A 15031-nucleotide genomic window follows, 5' to 3' on the forward strand; every position below is an offset into this window, starting at 1 on the left:
TGGGGAGCCTCAGCAGTGGGCTTGGAGCTGGGGGTGGGGGTGCCAGGATTCCCCCCACCCCGTGAGCTGTGGAGGAGCAGGATCAGACTGGGGGGGGCCCGCTTGGGAGTGAGACGGGCGCAGTCAGAGCCTGGCACGGCCTTGGCCGGGAATGATGCCTTTATTGATATGATATTGATGGGCTGGGGTCCAGTGCCCCCCAAGAGAGCAGAGCTGCTCTAATACCCAGGGCTGAGAGCCCCTCACCCCCCACACCCACTGCTCTTCAGCAAAGCATCCTCCCACCCAAACTGGGAAATGCTCCTGTCCCCCAGTTGCAGGGGGAGCTTGGCACTGGTTTGGGGGCAGCAGCGTCCCCAAGCAGGGGGTAACGGGGACCCATGCTCCCCCATCTGCTTCCCCCCTCCCTTGAGAAGGGGCTGAGCAGGGGGGCAGAGGGACAGCCCCAGTGGTCCCTGCTGGCCCCAGCTTGGGGAGGAGCGGCTCCAAGTCGTGCTTTGGTGGGCGCAGGCGTGTGCGGCAGCGCAGAGTGCTGGGGGTCCGGCGGTGCCATGGGGGCTGTGACCGGAGCTCTGGGTGCCCCCAGCCCTTACTTAGGCGGGGGGCTTGCGGAAGGCGCTCCAGGCGTGGAAGCAGCGGGTGAAGGGCCAGGGCTCGTTGCCTTTCCGCACCAGGCGCAGCTTGCGAGGCCGCGTGGGGTCCTTGGAGCGCATGTGCTGGATGTAGACCTGGGAGGGGAGCATAGCGGTGGCGGTCCCCGACACTCACCCCTCTCCACGGCTGCTGTCCCCCCAGCCTGGGAGCTCCACACTGCAGTGCTTAGGGCAGGATTTGGGCTCTGAGGGGAGATGAAGCCCAAATCTTGCCCCCCTGCTGCAGCAAGGAGGAGGGGGGTCCGTACCTGGCAGGCCTTGAGGCTCAGCTTGATCTCCACCTGGCTGGTCTGGGTGCCCACCCACATGTAGACCTGCGGGAAGGAGGTGACACCGGGCTCAGCTGATGGAGCCACCGGCAGATCTGGCCCCTGCCACACTGTCCCCGCACCCAGGATGGCCTCACCTCCCGCCCGTTGTCCAGCAGCATGATGTCATCGTCAGCCAAGTCATCCTGGCAGAAATCGGAGCATTTCTCAGACACAGAGAAATAGCCCTTCTCATTGGAGCACCTGTGGGAAGAGCCAGAGGGGAACTGCATCAAAGACATGAGTTTGTCAGGACTCTGCTCACAAAGGGACGTGCTGGAGGAGCCGCTTCAGCTGGTTGATGCTCAGGACAGACAGAGTTGGGAGAAGGGCTTTGCCTGGTGTGGGGAGCCATGTCCTGGGAAGACTCAGCCCCTGGAAAAGGGGCAACCAGGCTGAGGAAGGGGACCCAGCACAGATCCAAACAGCCTCTTTTGGGTCAGGACCCACCTGAAGAGCCGGGAGTGCTTCATATACTCAGCATCTTCATCGTAGGGCTTCTGGCTGCCGATACCAACCCAGAAGAAGTTTTCAGGCTCTTCTCCCTCGTTGATCACCTGCAAGGACACGCACGGGCTGAGCCTGGCTGTCCCCTGCCCTGCTGGTCGCTGTCCCCCAGGTAAGCTGGCACCGAGCCCTACTGTGTGTTCCCACCGCTCACCTGTTTGCTGTAGGAGTCATCAAACATCTGGTTCATTATGTCCTCAGCCAGCTTGGCCTCGTCAGGGTCAGCCGCCCGGCCCACCCAGGTGTAGACGATGCCCTGGTTGTCTGTGCTCTCAAATGGCACCTGGGGGGAGCACAGGGGTCAGAGCCACCCCAGCAGGGAGGGGGAGAAGTAGCTGAGCATCTCTGAGGATGCTCAGCCATGAGCGGTACCTTGAGGATGAAGCAAAACTCGGAGTTGAGCAAACCAGCATCCGTGTTGATCTGGATGCACCTAGAAAAAAAGCCCAGGAGGTCTGGTCAGCAGGAGCTGGGGCAGTTGTGGCCACCGGCACTTCCCCTGCCTGGGGGCTGGCACCCATGGGTGCTGGGCTGACCTGGTGCAGAGCGCCCCCCCGTTGGTGCGGAGGTGGTAGAGGCTGGGCTGGGGCGGACTGGTCTTCTCCTTCCGCTTGCCGCGGTGGATGACGAACCTTCTCTTGAAGTGCGAGAGGAACTTGGGGTTCTCCTGCTGCTGGGTCATACGCACAACCTGGCCAAGGGGTGAGTGTCAGCAGGGACCCCCCCCAAATACAACCCTAAGCCCCAGTTGCACCCCCACCTCTTCTGCCACTCCCCAGCCCTCAGCCTGGGGGGCAGAGAGGGCAGAGGGGAGCAGGGAGGCAAAGCTGGGGGACCCTGTGTGTGTGCCCCCAGCGGTGTCACCTCCAGTTTGCCGGGGAAGAGACTCTCGAACTTCTTCTGGAGGCTGAAGGTGAAGGTGAGCCAGCCCATGTTGGAGGCCTCCCGGCCCTGCCAGAAGTAGACAATGCACTGGAAGTCTTCCTCAGGCTGCTTCTCTTCCTCCTCTTCCTCACCATCCTCCTCCCCTTTGCCTTCACCCTTCTTCTTCTTCTCCTCCTCCTCCTCGTACTCCACCGGCACCCAGTACCTGAGGGTACAAAGGGTGATGTGAGGGATGGGGATCTGGGTGGGGAGAAGGGGGCCCAGCAGTCCTGGGGAGGGGACAAGCCAGGTGTCACCTGCAGAGGAAGACGTAGCAGTCGTGGGTGTGGAAGTGGCCGAACTCCTCCTCAGGCAGCCGAGCGAATTTCTTCCCCTCCAGCACAAAGCCCTCCATGCCGTCCAGGTCCTCGTTCCACTCCTCCATCAGCTGCTCCGCCTGCAGCCCCACACGTTCCATCACCCCACAGCCACCCAGCCCCTCTGTCACCACCCGGGGGGTCGCAGGGGACGGTCCCCAGCCCTACCTCGCTGAGGGGCATGGGGGGCTGGCGGGGCAGGAACAGCGCCGTCAGGTCCGCCTTCATCTGGTCCTTCTTCTCGGCGTCCTTGCGGACCTTGCCGGCCAGGCCGCCCTCCTGCAGCACCGTCTCGGCGTTGCGGGTGTAATCCACGCGCAGGACGTCATCCCAGTTCTTGAACTTGGACTTGAAGACCTAACTCGAGACACAAGTAATGGACCCCGGGTCACAACACGCTCCCTGGCACACAGCACCCCGTCAAGGGGTCTGTCCCCCGGTCTCCCTCCCTGTTTGCAGGCACGTCGCTGCTATACCTGGCACTCGGTGCCCTCCAGGTTGCGGGTGACCATGGCGTGCTTGGGCCGGTGCAGCATCCCGCACAGCTCCTGGCTCAGCTTCAGCGCCGCCGCACGCACCAGCCGCGGGGATTTCCTCCCGATCCAGATGAAGACGTCGGACCAGCAATCCAGGATGTACACGCTCTGGGTGTCCAGCAGGCTCTGCAGCTGTGAGCACGGTGGGGACACAGGTCAGGCATCCCTGGTTGGAAAAAGCCCCGCCTGCCTGCTCCCAAAAAACCAACCAGGAAGGGCAGAGCATCCCCCACACTGGCCAAACCTGCCCCTCCCAGGGCAGAGCTGGAGGCAGAGGGGACACAAAACCAGTTGCACTGGTCAAAGTGGGAGGGCAGCGCTGTGGAGAGGACCTGGGGCTACTGGTGGATGAAAGATGGGACATGAGCCACCAATGGGTGCTTGCAGCCCAGAAGGCAAATTGTATCTTGGGCTGCATCGGAAAGAGCACGGCCAGCAGGTCGAGGGAGGTGATTCAGCTCAGACATGAGGAAGAAATTTTTGCCTCTGAGGGTGGTGAGAGCCTGGCCCAGGTTGGCCAGAGAGGTGGTGGATGAACCATCCCTGGAGACATCCCAGGCCAGGCTGGACGGGACTCTGAGCAACCTGAGCTGGTGAAGATGTCCCTGCTCATGGCAGGGGGGGCACTGGGGGAGCTGGGAAGGTCCCTTCAACCCAAGCTATTTTGTGATCCTACCAGCCGCATCTCCGGCATCAGATCTGCCTTCAGCCTCTTCTTGTGCTCCACTGAGAGCCTGTAGTTGATCTGGGGCAGCTCCAGGTACCCCAGGCCCAGGCCGACCTGCAAGGGAAAGAGGATGGGGGTCAGGGGGGCTGCAGGGCCCTGGCAGCACTGACGGCCCCACAGATGGTGGGTCCCCACCTTGTAGAGCTTGGGCTTGTGGGGCTGGAAGTCATCGGGCACACAGGGCCGGATCTCCTCGGGCTGCCCCCCCAGGACCTCCCAGAACTCGGGGGGCTCCTGGCCCTGGGTGAGCAGTGTGATCTCCGCTTTGCCCTTCCGTTCGTTCTTGTTGATCTTCTCGGCGAAGAGCCTGTGGCGGGAGCGGATGAGATGGCAGGGGGGCTCCCCGCAGCCCCCCCAAACCCCCTGACCAGCCCTACCTGGCCTTGGTGGTGCTGCTCAGCGTGGCCTGGCGCCCGCGCCACACGAAGAGGTTGAGGCCGTGGTCAAGGAGGAAGACGAACCTGGAGGACACAGAGGTGAGAAGATGGTCAGGAGAGAGTGGGGTGGGCTGAACCCCCTCCCTACAATGTCCTGGGTGGCCCCTGCCAGCACCCTGTCCCCACACAGTCCCCCTATGTCCCCTCCCTGCTCACCTGGGGTCCAGCGATGTCCCTTTCAGTGCCACCGGCTCCAACTTGACGTTCTTCTTCCCATAGACACGGTACAGCCTGGGGGAGAGACAGCCACAGTGGGACATGGGGGACCCCCTGCCCCACGTGCCCCCCCAGCACCTGTCCCCAGCAGTACCTGGTGACATATTGTGTGTCTTCGACAGTGAAGAAGCCACTAGCTGTGCCACCCTCGATGTAGGAGATGTCATTGTCGAAGACCTGGGGGCAGGGAGGGGGTGAAGGTGGGAATGGACGGGCTGGGGGGGCATGGGGGGCCGGGGGTTGGTGTCACCTGGAGGAACTCATCGCTCTCATCTCCCATCTCCTCCCGGATGCTGCGGCACTCAGCCCCCAGGTAGTTGCGGAGGTTGACGGCGTGGATGGCAGAACAGGCCTTCTTGTCCAGCGTGGCCTCCTGCCCGATCCAGTAGTAGATCTCCCAGTTGAGGGATCCGTTCTCATCCAGGAAGGTCTGGGGAGAGATGAGGTGTGAGAGGGGATGGCCACGGCCCTGGGCTGGGGACATGGGGGACCCTTGGTCCTGGCTGGGCACCTTGAGCACGATGTAGCAGTCGGCCTCATAGAACTTGCCGTGGAAAGCTTCATCCACCAGTGTGGGCACGAAGTTCTCGATCTGCCAGACTGAGACACCGGGCAGCTGCCCCACGTCCTCGCTGAAGAACTCGGAGTAGTCCAACTGCGGCTTCTCCAGCCCCTGGTCCCACCGGCGCGTCTTCAGGTCTGGTGCCTTCGCCTCCCCACTCTCCTACGGGGATGGGGACAGGTCACTAAGCTGGGGACAATGGGGTGGCCCCTGGGGTGGCCCAGGGGCCCAGGGGCACTGCAGAGCTGCTCTCCACCCCCACACCCCACCTCTATCTTCTTGTTCTTCTCCTGGGCCACGTCTGACATTCCCTTCAGCACCTGCTTGGCCTGGTCATCCTGGGTTGAGTCTTTGCGGCGCCGGAGCCGCATTTTGCGGGCCAGAGGGTCCTTGGTGCTGCTCCCTGGGGATGTGGGGACGGGGTGAGGGGCAGCTGGGACACCCATACCTGCCCTGGGGCAATGCCAGGGGCATGGCTCGTACCCCAGCCCCGAGGCAGGGACTGTCCCCACATCCCCGCACACTTGCCTGCGGCAGCGGCCGCCACGGTGGCCGGGGAGGCTCCGGCCAGGCGGAGCTGGTTCTGCAGGGAGAAGTCGATGTTGTACCACTCCGATGTGCGATCCACCGGCTTCGGGGGCATCACCAGGTTGGGGTTCTCTCGCACGTCCAGGATCTGCCAAGGAGGGGACAGGAGACCTCACTGCTCTGAAACATGGCGACACTGAGGGTGTGGGGTGGGATGGGAGACCCCCGCAGCACCCTGGGCTTCAGTGAGGTGAGGAGATGCAGAAGGAGCCATAAATTACCTCTTGCCTCAGCTGAGCCGTGTGCCAGACTCATATACTGGCCCCCAGATCCCCTGTCCTCACCTTGTCCCATCCAACCCTGGGGTCCCAGGGCCAGGTGGGGGCTGTGGTGGCCCCAGCCCGTGGTGACGTGGGTGGTGGGCTCTCACCTCCATGTCCGTCAGGAAGTGTATGGCCTCCGGCAGCGTCACCAGGCGGTTCTTGTTCAGCACCAGCTTCCTGAGCTTGGAGCACCTGAGGGACACGGAGGATGGTGAAGGGTCAGGCCAAGGCCACATCATTCAGGGACACTCACAGACCCTGTGTCACCACACAGCCTCTGTGTCCCCTCTTGGGGACAGAGCAGATCCAACTGTGGGCTGTCCCCGACCTGCACAGGCTCTCAGGAATGAGCTCCAGGTTGTTGTTGGCCGCCATGAACTCCTCCAGGTTGGTGAGTTTGCCAATGCCCGAGGGGATCCCATCAAAGTCAAGCTTGTTGGAGTTCAGGTACATCTTCTTCAGCTTGGTCAGCTTGCAGATAGCTGACTGTGGAAGGAGATGGGGGGGTGAGGGAGAACCTAGGGGCACGGAGACACGGGCAGGGACCCCACCTGTGGGCAGGGACGTACAGGCAAGGAGGTGAGCTGGTTGCGGGACAGGTTGAGGGTCTCCAGCTGGGTCCACTGGTCAATGCAGAGCGACAGCTCCGTGATCTGGTTGCTGCTGAGGTTGAGGCGCCGCAGGCTGCCCAGGGTGTAAAGGCACTCGGGGACGCGGCTAAGGTCATTACAGGACAGGTCCACGTCTTGGGGAGGAAGACAACAGGGTGATGCCACCGTCCGGAAAGCCCCGTGCCCAGTGGGAATGGACACCCCGGTCCTACCTGACAGGTTCACCAGCCCCTCGAGGCTGGTGGGCAGGTTGCTCTGCGTGCGCTGGGTGTTCCTGAGGTGGAGGGTCTGCAGGGCCGTCATGGCCGGGAGCTGCCTGCATGTCAGGGAGAGCCACGGGGCAGAGACGGCGTCAGGGCTGGATCGGGAACCTGGCCCAGCCCTGAAACTGTGGGATCCAGCCTGGAAAGCGAGGGCCTTACCGGAGCTGTGCGTGCAGGAGGGGGTTGTTGTTGAGGATGAGGGTCTGGAGGTGAACGAGGCGTCTCATCTGCGGCGGGAGGCTCTCCAGCTTGTTGTCGCTCAGGTCGAGGTAGAGCAGGTCCGTCAGGTTGATGAAGAGCTGGTTGGGGATGGTCTCGATGCTGTGGGGACATGGGGATCTTCAGGGCTGCCCAGAACCCGCACCAGCCCTGGGCTCCCCCCCCGGAGAGGGGCAGGGAGCAAAGTGAAGAAAGGGGTATGGATGAAAGTGGCCACGACCATGGTTGCCCTGGCCCAGACCCACCTGTTGTGGCCGAGGTTGAGGACCAGCATGTTCTTGGCATTCTCCAGTTCCCGGGGACACTCTGTGAGCTGGTTGTAGCTCAGGTCCTGGGGCAAACAGGCATCACTCTCTGGCCCACACCCAAAAGCTGAAGGGAGCTGGGGAGCACTGAGCCCTGATTTACACCCTGGATGCTCCTCAGCCCCACTGTGCTCCCCAAAAGGGCACAAGGGGCCACTGAGGCACAGGACCAGGACCCAGGAGCCCGAGCTGGCTCTTGCATTAACTGAGGAGACTCTGTACCTACCAGCACCGAGAGGTCATCCAGCTGGAAGATATCATCGGGGACCCCCGAGTTCTTCAGACTGTTTGCACGAGCCACGATGGCCTTGGAAGGGGACAGAGAGGCAGAACTGCAGCCACTTGCCTGCTGAGCCCCTCGTGTGGCCAGGGATGATCCTGGGGTGTCCCCGGAACCTGAGAGGTGCCTGGGGACACCAGCGCTGATGCAGGTGGGACACAGGAAGGGGGGACACTTACCCGGAGGCAGGGCAGGCCGGAGAGCTCGCCATGGAGCGTGGTGAGGCTGTTGTGACTCACGGAGAGGTGCTCCTGTGGGGAACCCCAGAGAACCCCGGTGAGCAGAGACAGGAGCCAGGACTGCAGTCGGGCCCCCACGCCAATGGGGGGTTCCTGGATCCCAGGGGAGCTGGGGGCTTGTGGGGCACGGGGTGAGCTCAGCCCTGACCCACACAAGGATGCTGGGATGCTCCCAGTCTCAAACTGGTCCCAGTGTGCCCACACTGCCTCTGCACCCCTTGATCCTCGGGGCAGACCTGGCTGGGACACCCCAGCCCTGCTGTGGGGTTCGGGGTGCTCTGGGTTGCTGCAGCCCCGTACAATCCCCCAGCAAACAGCCCCCAGTTCCTGGAAACGCTTCTCACTGGGTGATCTGGACACAGGCAGATATGTGGGGACCAGCAAGGAAATCTTTGTTTTTCTCTGGGTATCACCAGCTGGTACCTGCTCAGGAAAATGAGGAATTGGCAGACTGGGGGCGAGATGCCGGGTTTAAACCTGGCAGGAGGGGGGGAGCCCAGCTCTGAGCAGCACAAAGGGCTTCCCCGCTTGCTGCCGCCGAGCAGGGCGCACCCAGCACAGTGGTGAGGACTTTGGGGCAGCATTTTAAGTGTTGTGTTTGTGTGACGCTGATTTAACGATGTCTGTAACGTGCAGGACGCCACCAAAGCAAAGCTCAGACATGGACTCCAAGAAGGGCCTGGTCATGCACAAAGCTTGAGCTGCCTAAAAAAACAAAGCCAGGCAGCTGCCAGCTGCTGCTCTTTATATCTTTTAGCAAAGGAGGAGGAAAAAAAAGCCTCAAAACCTTACTCCTCCCCATGCTAAACCTTCATTCTTCCCTTCTATTAAAGGGCAAAGGATCTAAGTATGGGGTTTAGTCTGGTTTTCTAGGAAAACAAGGTGAAACCCAGCACAAGTCTGTCTCAACCCCGCTCCTAACAGCTCCTGCATCCAATTTCAACCACACGTTGTAGCTCAGCCCTATTATTAGACACCAGAGCATCCGCTGATGAGCCACGAGCCTGGCAGGCACCGGGCTCCCGGCAGCGCCGCGCGGGGCCCCGTCTGACCCCACAGCCCCTGTGGGAGCCCTGGAGCCCCCAAAACGTGCTGCTCACCAGCTTCTGGAGGGCAGCGAGCTCCTCGGGCAGGTAGCAGAGCCCCGTGCGGTTCAGCTTCAGCCAGCGCAGGCTGGTCATCGCCTTCACGTGCTCCGGGAAGTAGCCGCCCTGTGAGCAGGAGGAGTAGGGTGAGAGAAGCACCTGCCCCAATGGGGTGAGGACCTGGGGACCAGTGTGACCAGCCTTGTGAGGGCAGGTGGGAACTGGGGTCTATGGGATGGGACTGGGATCTTATGGGGTCCTATGAGATTGCCCAGTTTTACGGGATTGGGAGCTGCGGGGAGTAGGATCACCCAGTTTAATGGGATTGGGAACTGGGGGGGACTGGGACCAGTCAGTCCTATGGGATCAGGAGCTGGGGGTGGTTGGGATCGTCCAGTTTCATGGGATTTGGCCCTGGGGGGGGCCACCATCACCGAGCTCTCTGGGTCCCCATGGGTTGGGGGAGAGGTCGCCCAGCTGTAGGGACGGGGGGGTCAGGGATCGCCAAGCCCTGGAGTGGCTTTGGGGTCAGGGGCCAAAGCTCCCCGAGATGAGCCCCACCGTTTTGGAGACAGGAACAGCACCGGGGGGGAGACATCGCCCAGCCCCGGGGGACCGGGACGGGGGAGCTGAGCCTGCGGTGTAGGGACCCAGGATCACCTGGGGCCGGGCTGTCCCTCCCTCCCCCAGCGTCCCCCGTTCCTTCCCCGCACCTTGAAGTCGTTGCCACTGAGATCTACGCCGCGGACGAAGGGCAGGACCCCGGTGGCCGCCATGGCGCTGCCGGCGGAAGGGCGGAGGGACCCGGCGGAGCCGCACGCCCCGCCCGGCCCCGCCCCGGCGGTGACGCTCGGCGGGAGAGGGGCGCGGAACCGGGTTCTGCTTCCGAGCGCGGGTGGGCGGGGCCGCGCCGCGCCGCGCCGCGCCCCTATTGGCTGGGGTCGCACCGGGGGCTGCGGGGCGCGCCGGCACGCGCAGGCCGCCGGCAGCGCGGAGGTGAGTGCGGGCACGGGGGGCGGATGCGGGTAGGGGCGAGCGGGGGCTGCGGGCGGGTTCGCTCTGCTCTTTGCCCTTGAGCGAGTCGGGGCTCGGAGGCGGCCCCGGGCGCTGTCGCCGCTGCCCGGCCGCCTCTCCTCGGCAGCGCGGGAGCCTCCGACCCGGTCCTTCCCGGAGGCGCGGGCCGCGGTACCGACCCCTCGCTCTGCGCCACCGGTTCCTCCGGAGGCTGTTGCGGCAGGGCCGAGCGAGGAGTGGGTGACCCTTCTCCAGGGTGACCCTTGCTCCTCCGCTGCACCCGAGCGTCCCGGCGGCGGGAGCCTTTGCCCCGGAGGTGGAAGGGAGCGGTAGGGCCGGTAGAAATCCCCGTTCCCCAAACCCTCCAATCCTGCGGGCTCTGCGTCCCTCGGGGAGGCAGGTCGCCCACCCTGGGTGACACCCCACTGCTCTCCACAGGGCGACCATGGCCGAGTTCACGCGGCAGCGGGGCAAGCGGCAGGAGGACAACGGGCTGGGCAGTGTCCTCGACCTCCTGTTGGCCAACGCCAGGCTGGTGCTGGGTGTCACCGGCGCAGCTGTGCTGGCCATCGCCACCCTGGCCGTGAAGCGGGTAAGGCTGGTGTGGCTGCTGTTGGGGCTCAGAACTGCTTTACTCTCTGGCTGCGGCAAGGAAGATGCACCGCAAACCTCGCTGGCTGTTCCCCAGCTGGTCCATGGGGTCTGGCAGAAATGCTGCTGGTGCTGGTGGCAGCATCGTGGGTACAGAGCTCTGCTGGTTCCTGCCCTGCAGGGCACAGGCAGCCCGACATCTATTTCTCCTGGAACATCACACATTTGGGATATGGCATCCCGTCAAGAAAGGCACCTTGGGCTTAATTCACATCTGGGCATCTGACTGTTGCCCACGTAAAACCTGTGGGAAGAAAACATGCAGCTTTGTGGCCCCCTACACTGTATATTTTTGTGAGTAGAAGCCTTGTCTGGGTCTGTGTCAACTCGTGTGTGACCAGAGGGGCTATTGTCCCCTCTCAGGCTAAACATGAGGAGGAAATTTTTTACCCTGAGGGTGATGAGAGCCTGGCCCAGGTTCCCAGAGAGGTGGTGGATGAACCATCCCTGGAGACATCCCAGGCCAGGCTGGACGGGGCTCTGAGCACCCTGAGCTGGTGAAGATGTCCCTGCTCATGGCAGGGGTGGCACTGGGGGAGCTGGGAAGGTCCCTTCTACCCAAACCATTCTGTGGTTAGTTCAGGGTGTGACCTTAGAGAAACATTCAGAGATAATAATGTTTTCCTTCCCTCCAGCTGATAGACCGAGCCACCAGCCCTCGTGAAGAGGGCGATCCCAAAGCTGAGCAGAAGACCCTGGAGGAGAGCTGGCCAGAGTTGGCCTTGATCAAGGCGACCCCAAACCCCCGCCCGAAGCAGAGAAGGGAAGATCTCAGCGAGCCGCTGCTCTCTCTGGCTCGGCCGCCGGTGCCAGGTGAGGCTCACGGTGCCAGTTCCTACCACGGTCGGGACGATCACCTTGATGTGCTCTGGGCCGGCTGTGCCGCTGCTCCTGGCAGCCTGGGAGCTCCGTGTTATTTTTAGCTCAGTGATGGGAAAGCTGACATGTTTGCCCCCTCCCTCTTGGGAGGACTCTGAGCTGCAGCCCTTTTTAGGCAATGCCTGCAGTATCAGCACCTCCAGTAACGTCCTGGGCGTCTCGGCTGCTGTGGCGTGGTGGAGGCTGCCGGGGCTTTGTTTTTTCTGGAGCAGCGTCTGTTGTGCTCGTTTTCTGGGTCAGCCCAGAGGAAGGTGCACTCGGGAGCTGCCGCAGACAAAGGCTGCCTTGTCCGGCTGTCTGCAGAGATAGATGTAGAAATGCCATCAAGTTGGCTAAGGGAGGTTTAGACTGGATATTGGGAACAATTTCTTCCCCAAAGGGCTGTCGGGCATTGGAACAGGCTGCCCAGGGCAGTGCTGGAGTCACCATCCCTGGAGGGGTTGAACAGACGAAGATGAGGTTCTCAGGGACATGGGGTAGTGCCAGGGGGGAATGGTTGGACTCGAGGATCTTGAGGGTCTCTTCCAACCAAAGCAATTCTGATTCTGTGTTTTTCCAAGTGGGAAAGCAGCCCAGCTTAGCGCAGAGCAGGTCCTGAGATACCAGACCTGGAGTGGGATCGTTCCCAGGACTCAAGCGATCGGGTTGTCATCGGGGCAGGCTGGATCTGCCTGGACACAGCAGGGACAACCAGTGGGGCTGAGACTTGCAGGGACCCTGGCAGCGAGTCCCTTGTGCAGCTGCTGGTGCTTCGCCTGGTTTACCCGTCTCTTGCTGGGGGACAGGACTGGTTGCTGTTGGGTTTTGAGGTTGGTTTGGGCCCTGCCTTGGCTGAGAAATGCTGTGTAGGTCAGAGGATGTGGCGGTGCCCCTCTTGGCACCTCACGTCCAGAGAGGTGGACCGGGATGCTTCCCCTTCAGCTGTAGCAGGAGAAGCTGCTACAGGTTGTGGGCGACCTTGTCAGAGCTATGACTTGTCCCTCCCCTCTGTCCCATTCCCTTCTCACAGAGCCCAGGGTCTGCCCTGCCCCTCTGGAGACCCCTCGGCTGGAGTCCAGCCCTCCACGCTGCCTCACGCTGCAGGAGAAGCTCCTCTCCCACTACAGCAACCATCTGGCTGTGCCCGAGGCACAAGCGTCCCTTGTCCTGCAGCTGGCCAGGAGCATCTGTGCCCAACTGCAGAACTTCCTACGGAACAAGTGCCCGGAGCTGCCCTTCGGCAGCCTCTTCCTCAGCGGTCCCCTGCTCGACGGCCTCAGGGCTCTCACAGCCGACCACGTCCACCTCATGCTGCCCGTGGTCCTCGACACCGCGCTCTGGAGCCTCATCCCAGGAGAGGACACGGTGGTGAGGAACCCCCAGTACTGGATGATCAAGAGGACTGATCTGGAGTATTTCCCTCGTGGGTGCAGCCCCTGGGACAGGTTCATCGTGGGCCGGTACTTCTCCTCCAACGTGCTCAACGAGACACTCCACAAGCTGCTGGTGGCCTCCATCAACTGGCCGGCCATCGGCAGCCTGCTGGGGAGCGTCATCCACCCTGTGGTGGCCTCCCAGGAGCTGAAGCTGGAAGTCAAACATGATCAGGTCGAGCTGAGCATCACCCTCTTCCCAGTGGTGGAAATGGAGGACAAGATTCTTCTGGCTGCTCCTCCTGAAGGACTGGTAGAAAACCTCTGGCTTGAGAGCTTTTACAGGGCGGAGGTTTCATCGCTGAAGGAGCTGGATGCTGGTGACTCGGGCGTTCGGCAGTGCTGCCTCTGCATCCTGAACAACGTCTGCAAGACTCATCCCGCCCTGCACAAACTCGCTGGCAGCCCCTTGACCCATGTCATCCTTCACCTCAGTGCTGCCAGCACGGACTGGGCAGAAGAAGACCTTGCTGACAGGTTCCAGCAGGTGCTTGAGGAGCTGGTGGGTTACCTGGAGAGAGGGGTCCTGCCTTCTTATTTCAACCACAAAATCAACCTGTTCTGTGAGCTGTCGGAGGAGGAAATCGATGAGATGGGCTTCATGCTCTACAGGGCCGTATCTGAGCCGGAGCTCCTGCTGACGGAGAAATGACGGGTGCGTCGGGAGCTCCCAAACGTAGGGTGTTCCTCACCCATCTGCTGCTCCCCGCTGCGAGGGCTGTGATGCTTCTAGTTGACTGGTCAGTAAGAGGCGAAGTTTTTGCACTTTATGAGAAAAAAACAACAAACAAACCAAACTATTTTCTGTCTGAATAAAACAGACAGAGCAGAGGCGGATGGTGGCGTGAGGAGCCTTTCCCCGGGAGGCTCTGCGCAGCCCACGCCTCGAGTACCTGCAGGTGAGTCCTGTCTGCTGGGAGCCGATGAGGAGTGTGTTTGGTGTCTGGTTCCCAGTATCCCCTGCCTGTCCCAGCTCTGGGGCTCCCCTCGCGCTCCGAGACCGGCCGGACCTGACAGGAGCAGGTCCTTGCTGTGTCCTGCAGCCCCCATGGGCTGCAGTGTCCCCTTGGGCACTTGGTGTCACTGTGCCATGCCCTCAGCTGGCATTTGGGACGGGGTGGGAGCCTCATTGTCTGCAGGACATTGCCCAAGTGATGACCTGGGGGGTTGTCTGTGCACTTGGAGGTACAGCCGTAGCAAACAGGCTGGCGGGTTATTCTTTGGAAACCTCTTCAGCTGCCAAAGGGGCAAGCTCAGCCCTTCCTTTGCGTTCTGCCCGAATCGGCTCTGCCTTGAGGAAGGGATGTGTGTCCAGCGCAGTGACGGGGTTTCCTGGCCCTTGTCCCACCGTGCGGTTTTGCTGGAAGATGTCCCAAAACAGGCGGTACCAGGAGGATTGTGCCCAACCCCCAGGAAGCTCCTGGTGTGGGTCCCTCAGGGGAGGCTGCAGTGGGGCTGCGTGTCCCCTCCCCGGCAGGCAGGACGCTGCCAGTGTCCCTCTGTGGTACATGTCCCCACCCAGCCTGTCCAGTGACCTTTTCACAAGTATTGCTGCTGTGTGGGGGTCCTGTTCCCCCAGAGCCCCATCATACGGGGCAGGAATGATGCTCTGAGCAGAGTGCTCGCATGAACTGAAGCGGTTTGTGCTTTTTATTCAGAAGGTATGTTTTGTTTGGGTATTTTGTCTTGTTTTTTTTCCTTTGAGTGGCTGCTAGTAGGCTTTGGTTCTGGCTGTAGTCCCAAGGCGAAGGAATATATTATTGTATTTAATGGGAAGAGTTGTTTTTGCACACTGGTGGAGATGGAGAAGTCCTGCGGGCTTCAATGTGAGCAGCTGTTGTGGATTAGTTTTATTTACAGCTATCATCTTGTTTATGGGAGGGGGGGAAAAAAAGTGCTTTTCCTCCCAGTCTGAAATGACTTAATTTGTTCCTCCAAACCCTTCCCAGGTGTCAGTGATGCGAATAAACCTTTCCTGTGCATACTGGTTCTCATGTTGGCTGTTTGTCTCCTTTCCTGTGATAAGGGCTGAAGT

At 61.6% G+C, this 15031-nt stretch overlaps 2 protein-coding genes across 7 annotated transcripts; one reads left to right on the forward strand and one right to left on the reverse strand.

Moving 5' to 3' along the window:
* FLII (FLII actin remodeling protein) lies at positions 1 to 9898 on the reverse strand. Of its 2 annotated transcripts, none has more exons than XM_082064278.1 (30): positions 9754 to 9898; positions 9056 to 9166; positions 7896 to 7967; positions 7663 to 7743; positions 7377 to 7462; positions 7072 to 7233; positions 6862 to 6965; positions 6608 to 6783; positions 6367 to 6524; positions 6146 to 6230; positions 5716 to 5863; positions 5457 to 5590; positions 5137 to 5349; positions 4876 to 5055; positions 4720 to 4802; positions 4566 to 4640; positions 4350 to 4433; positions 4108 to 4279; positions 3922 to 4026; positions 3186 to 3377; positions 2878 to 3066; positions 2650 to 2789; positions 2333 to 2558; positions 2005 to 2159; positions 1841 to 1901; positions 1623 to 1751; positions 1412 to 1518; positions 1060 to 1165; positions 902 to 967; positions 1 to 728 (listed from the first exon to the last, which is right to left on the reverse strand). In XM_082064278.1, the coding sequence occupies exons 1-30, from the start codon at positions 9814 to 9816 to the stop codon at positions 594 to 596; spliced, it is 3798 nt and encodes a 1265-aa protein (XP_081920404.1). In that variant the 5' UTR covers positions 9817 to 9898; the 3' UTR covers positions 1 to 593. The 2 variants fall into 2 exon arrangements, with proteins under 2 accessions (XP_081920404.1, XP_081920405.1); XM_082064279.1 differs by having other exon boundaries at positions 5457 to 5586; positions 5712 to 5863.
* Positions 9099 to 14983, forward strand: MIEF2 (mitochondrial elongation factor 2). Of its 5 annotated transcripts, none has more exons than XM_082064281.1 (4): positions 9099 to 9212; positions 10493 to 10646; positions 11341 to 11518; positions 12594 to 14983. In XM_082064281.1, the coding sequence occupies exons 1-4, from the start codon at positions 9208 to 9210 to the stop codon at positions 13646 to 13648; spliced, it is 1392 nt and encodes a 463-aa protein (XP_081920407.1). In that variant the 5' UTR covers positions 9099 to 9207; the 3' UTR covers positions 13649 to 14983. The 5 variants fall into 5 exon arrangements, with proteins under 5 accessions (XP_081920407.1, XP_081920409.1, XP_081920410.1 ...); XM_082064283.1 differs by having other exon boundaries at positions 9120 to 9254; XM_082064284.1 differs by having other exon boundaries at positions 9181 to 9244.
* Positions 14984 to 15031: the final 48 nt, after the last annotated feature.

Source organism: Streptopelia decaocto, assembly GCF_964273445.1.
Source record: "Streptopelia decaocto genome assembly, chromosome: 13".
Classification (NCBI taxonomy): Eukaryota; Metazoa; Chordata; class Aves; order Columbiformes; family Columbidae; genus Streptopelia; species Streptopelia decaocto.

Coding starts and splice junctions, on each gene's coding strand:
- MIEF2 (XM_082064281.1), top strand. Junction 10,647..11,340: donor CCACCCTGGCCGTGAAGCGG/GTAAGGCTGGTG, acceptor CCTTCCCTCCAG/CTGATAGACCGAGCCACCAG. Junction 11,519..12,593: donor GGCTCGGCCGCCGGTGCCAG/GTGAGGCTCACG, acceptor CCCTTCTCACAG/AGCCCAGGGTCTGCCCTGCC.
- FLII (XM_082064278.1), bottom strand. CDS start 9,816: ATGGCGGCCACCGGGGTCCTGCCCTTCGTCCGCGGCGTAGATCTCAGT. Junction 9,167..9,753: donor TCAGTGGCAACGACTTCAAG/GTGCGGGGAAGG, acceptor TCCTGCTCACAG/GGCGGCTACTTCCCGGAGCA. Junction 1,519..1,622: donor ATGACTCCTACAGCAAACAG/GTGAGCGGTGGG, acceptor GTGTCCTTGCAG/GTGATCAACGAGGGAGAAGA.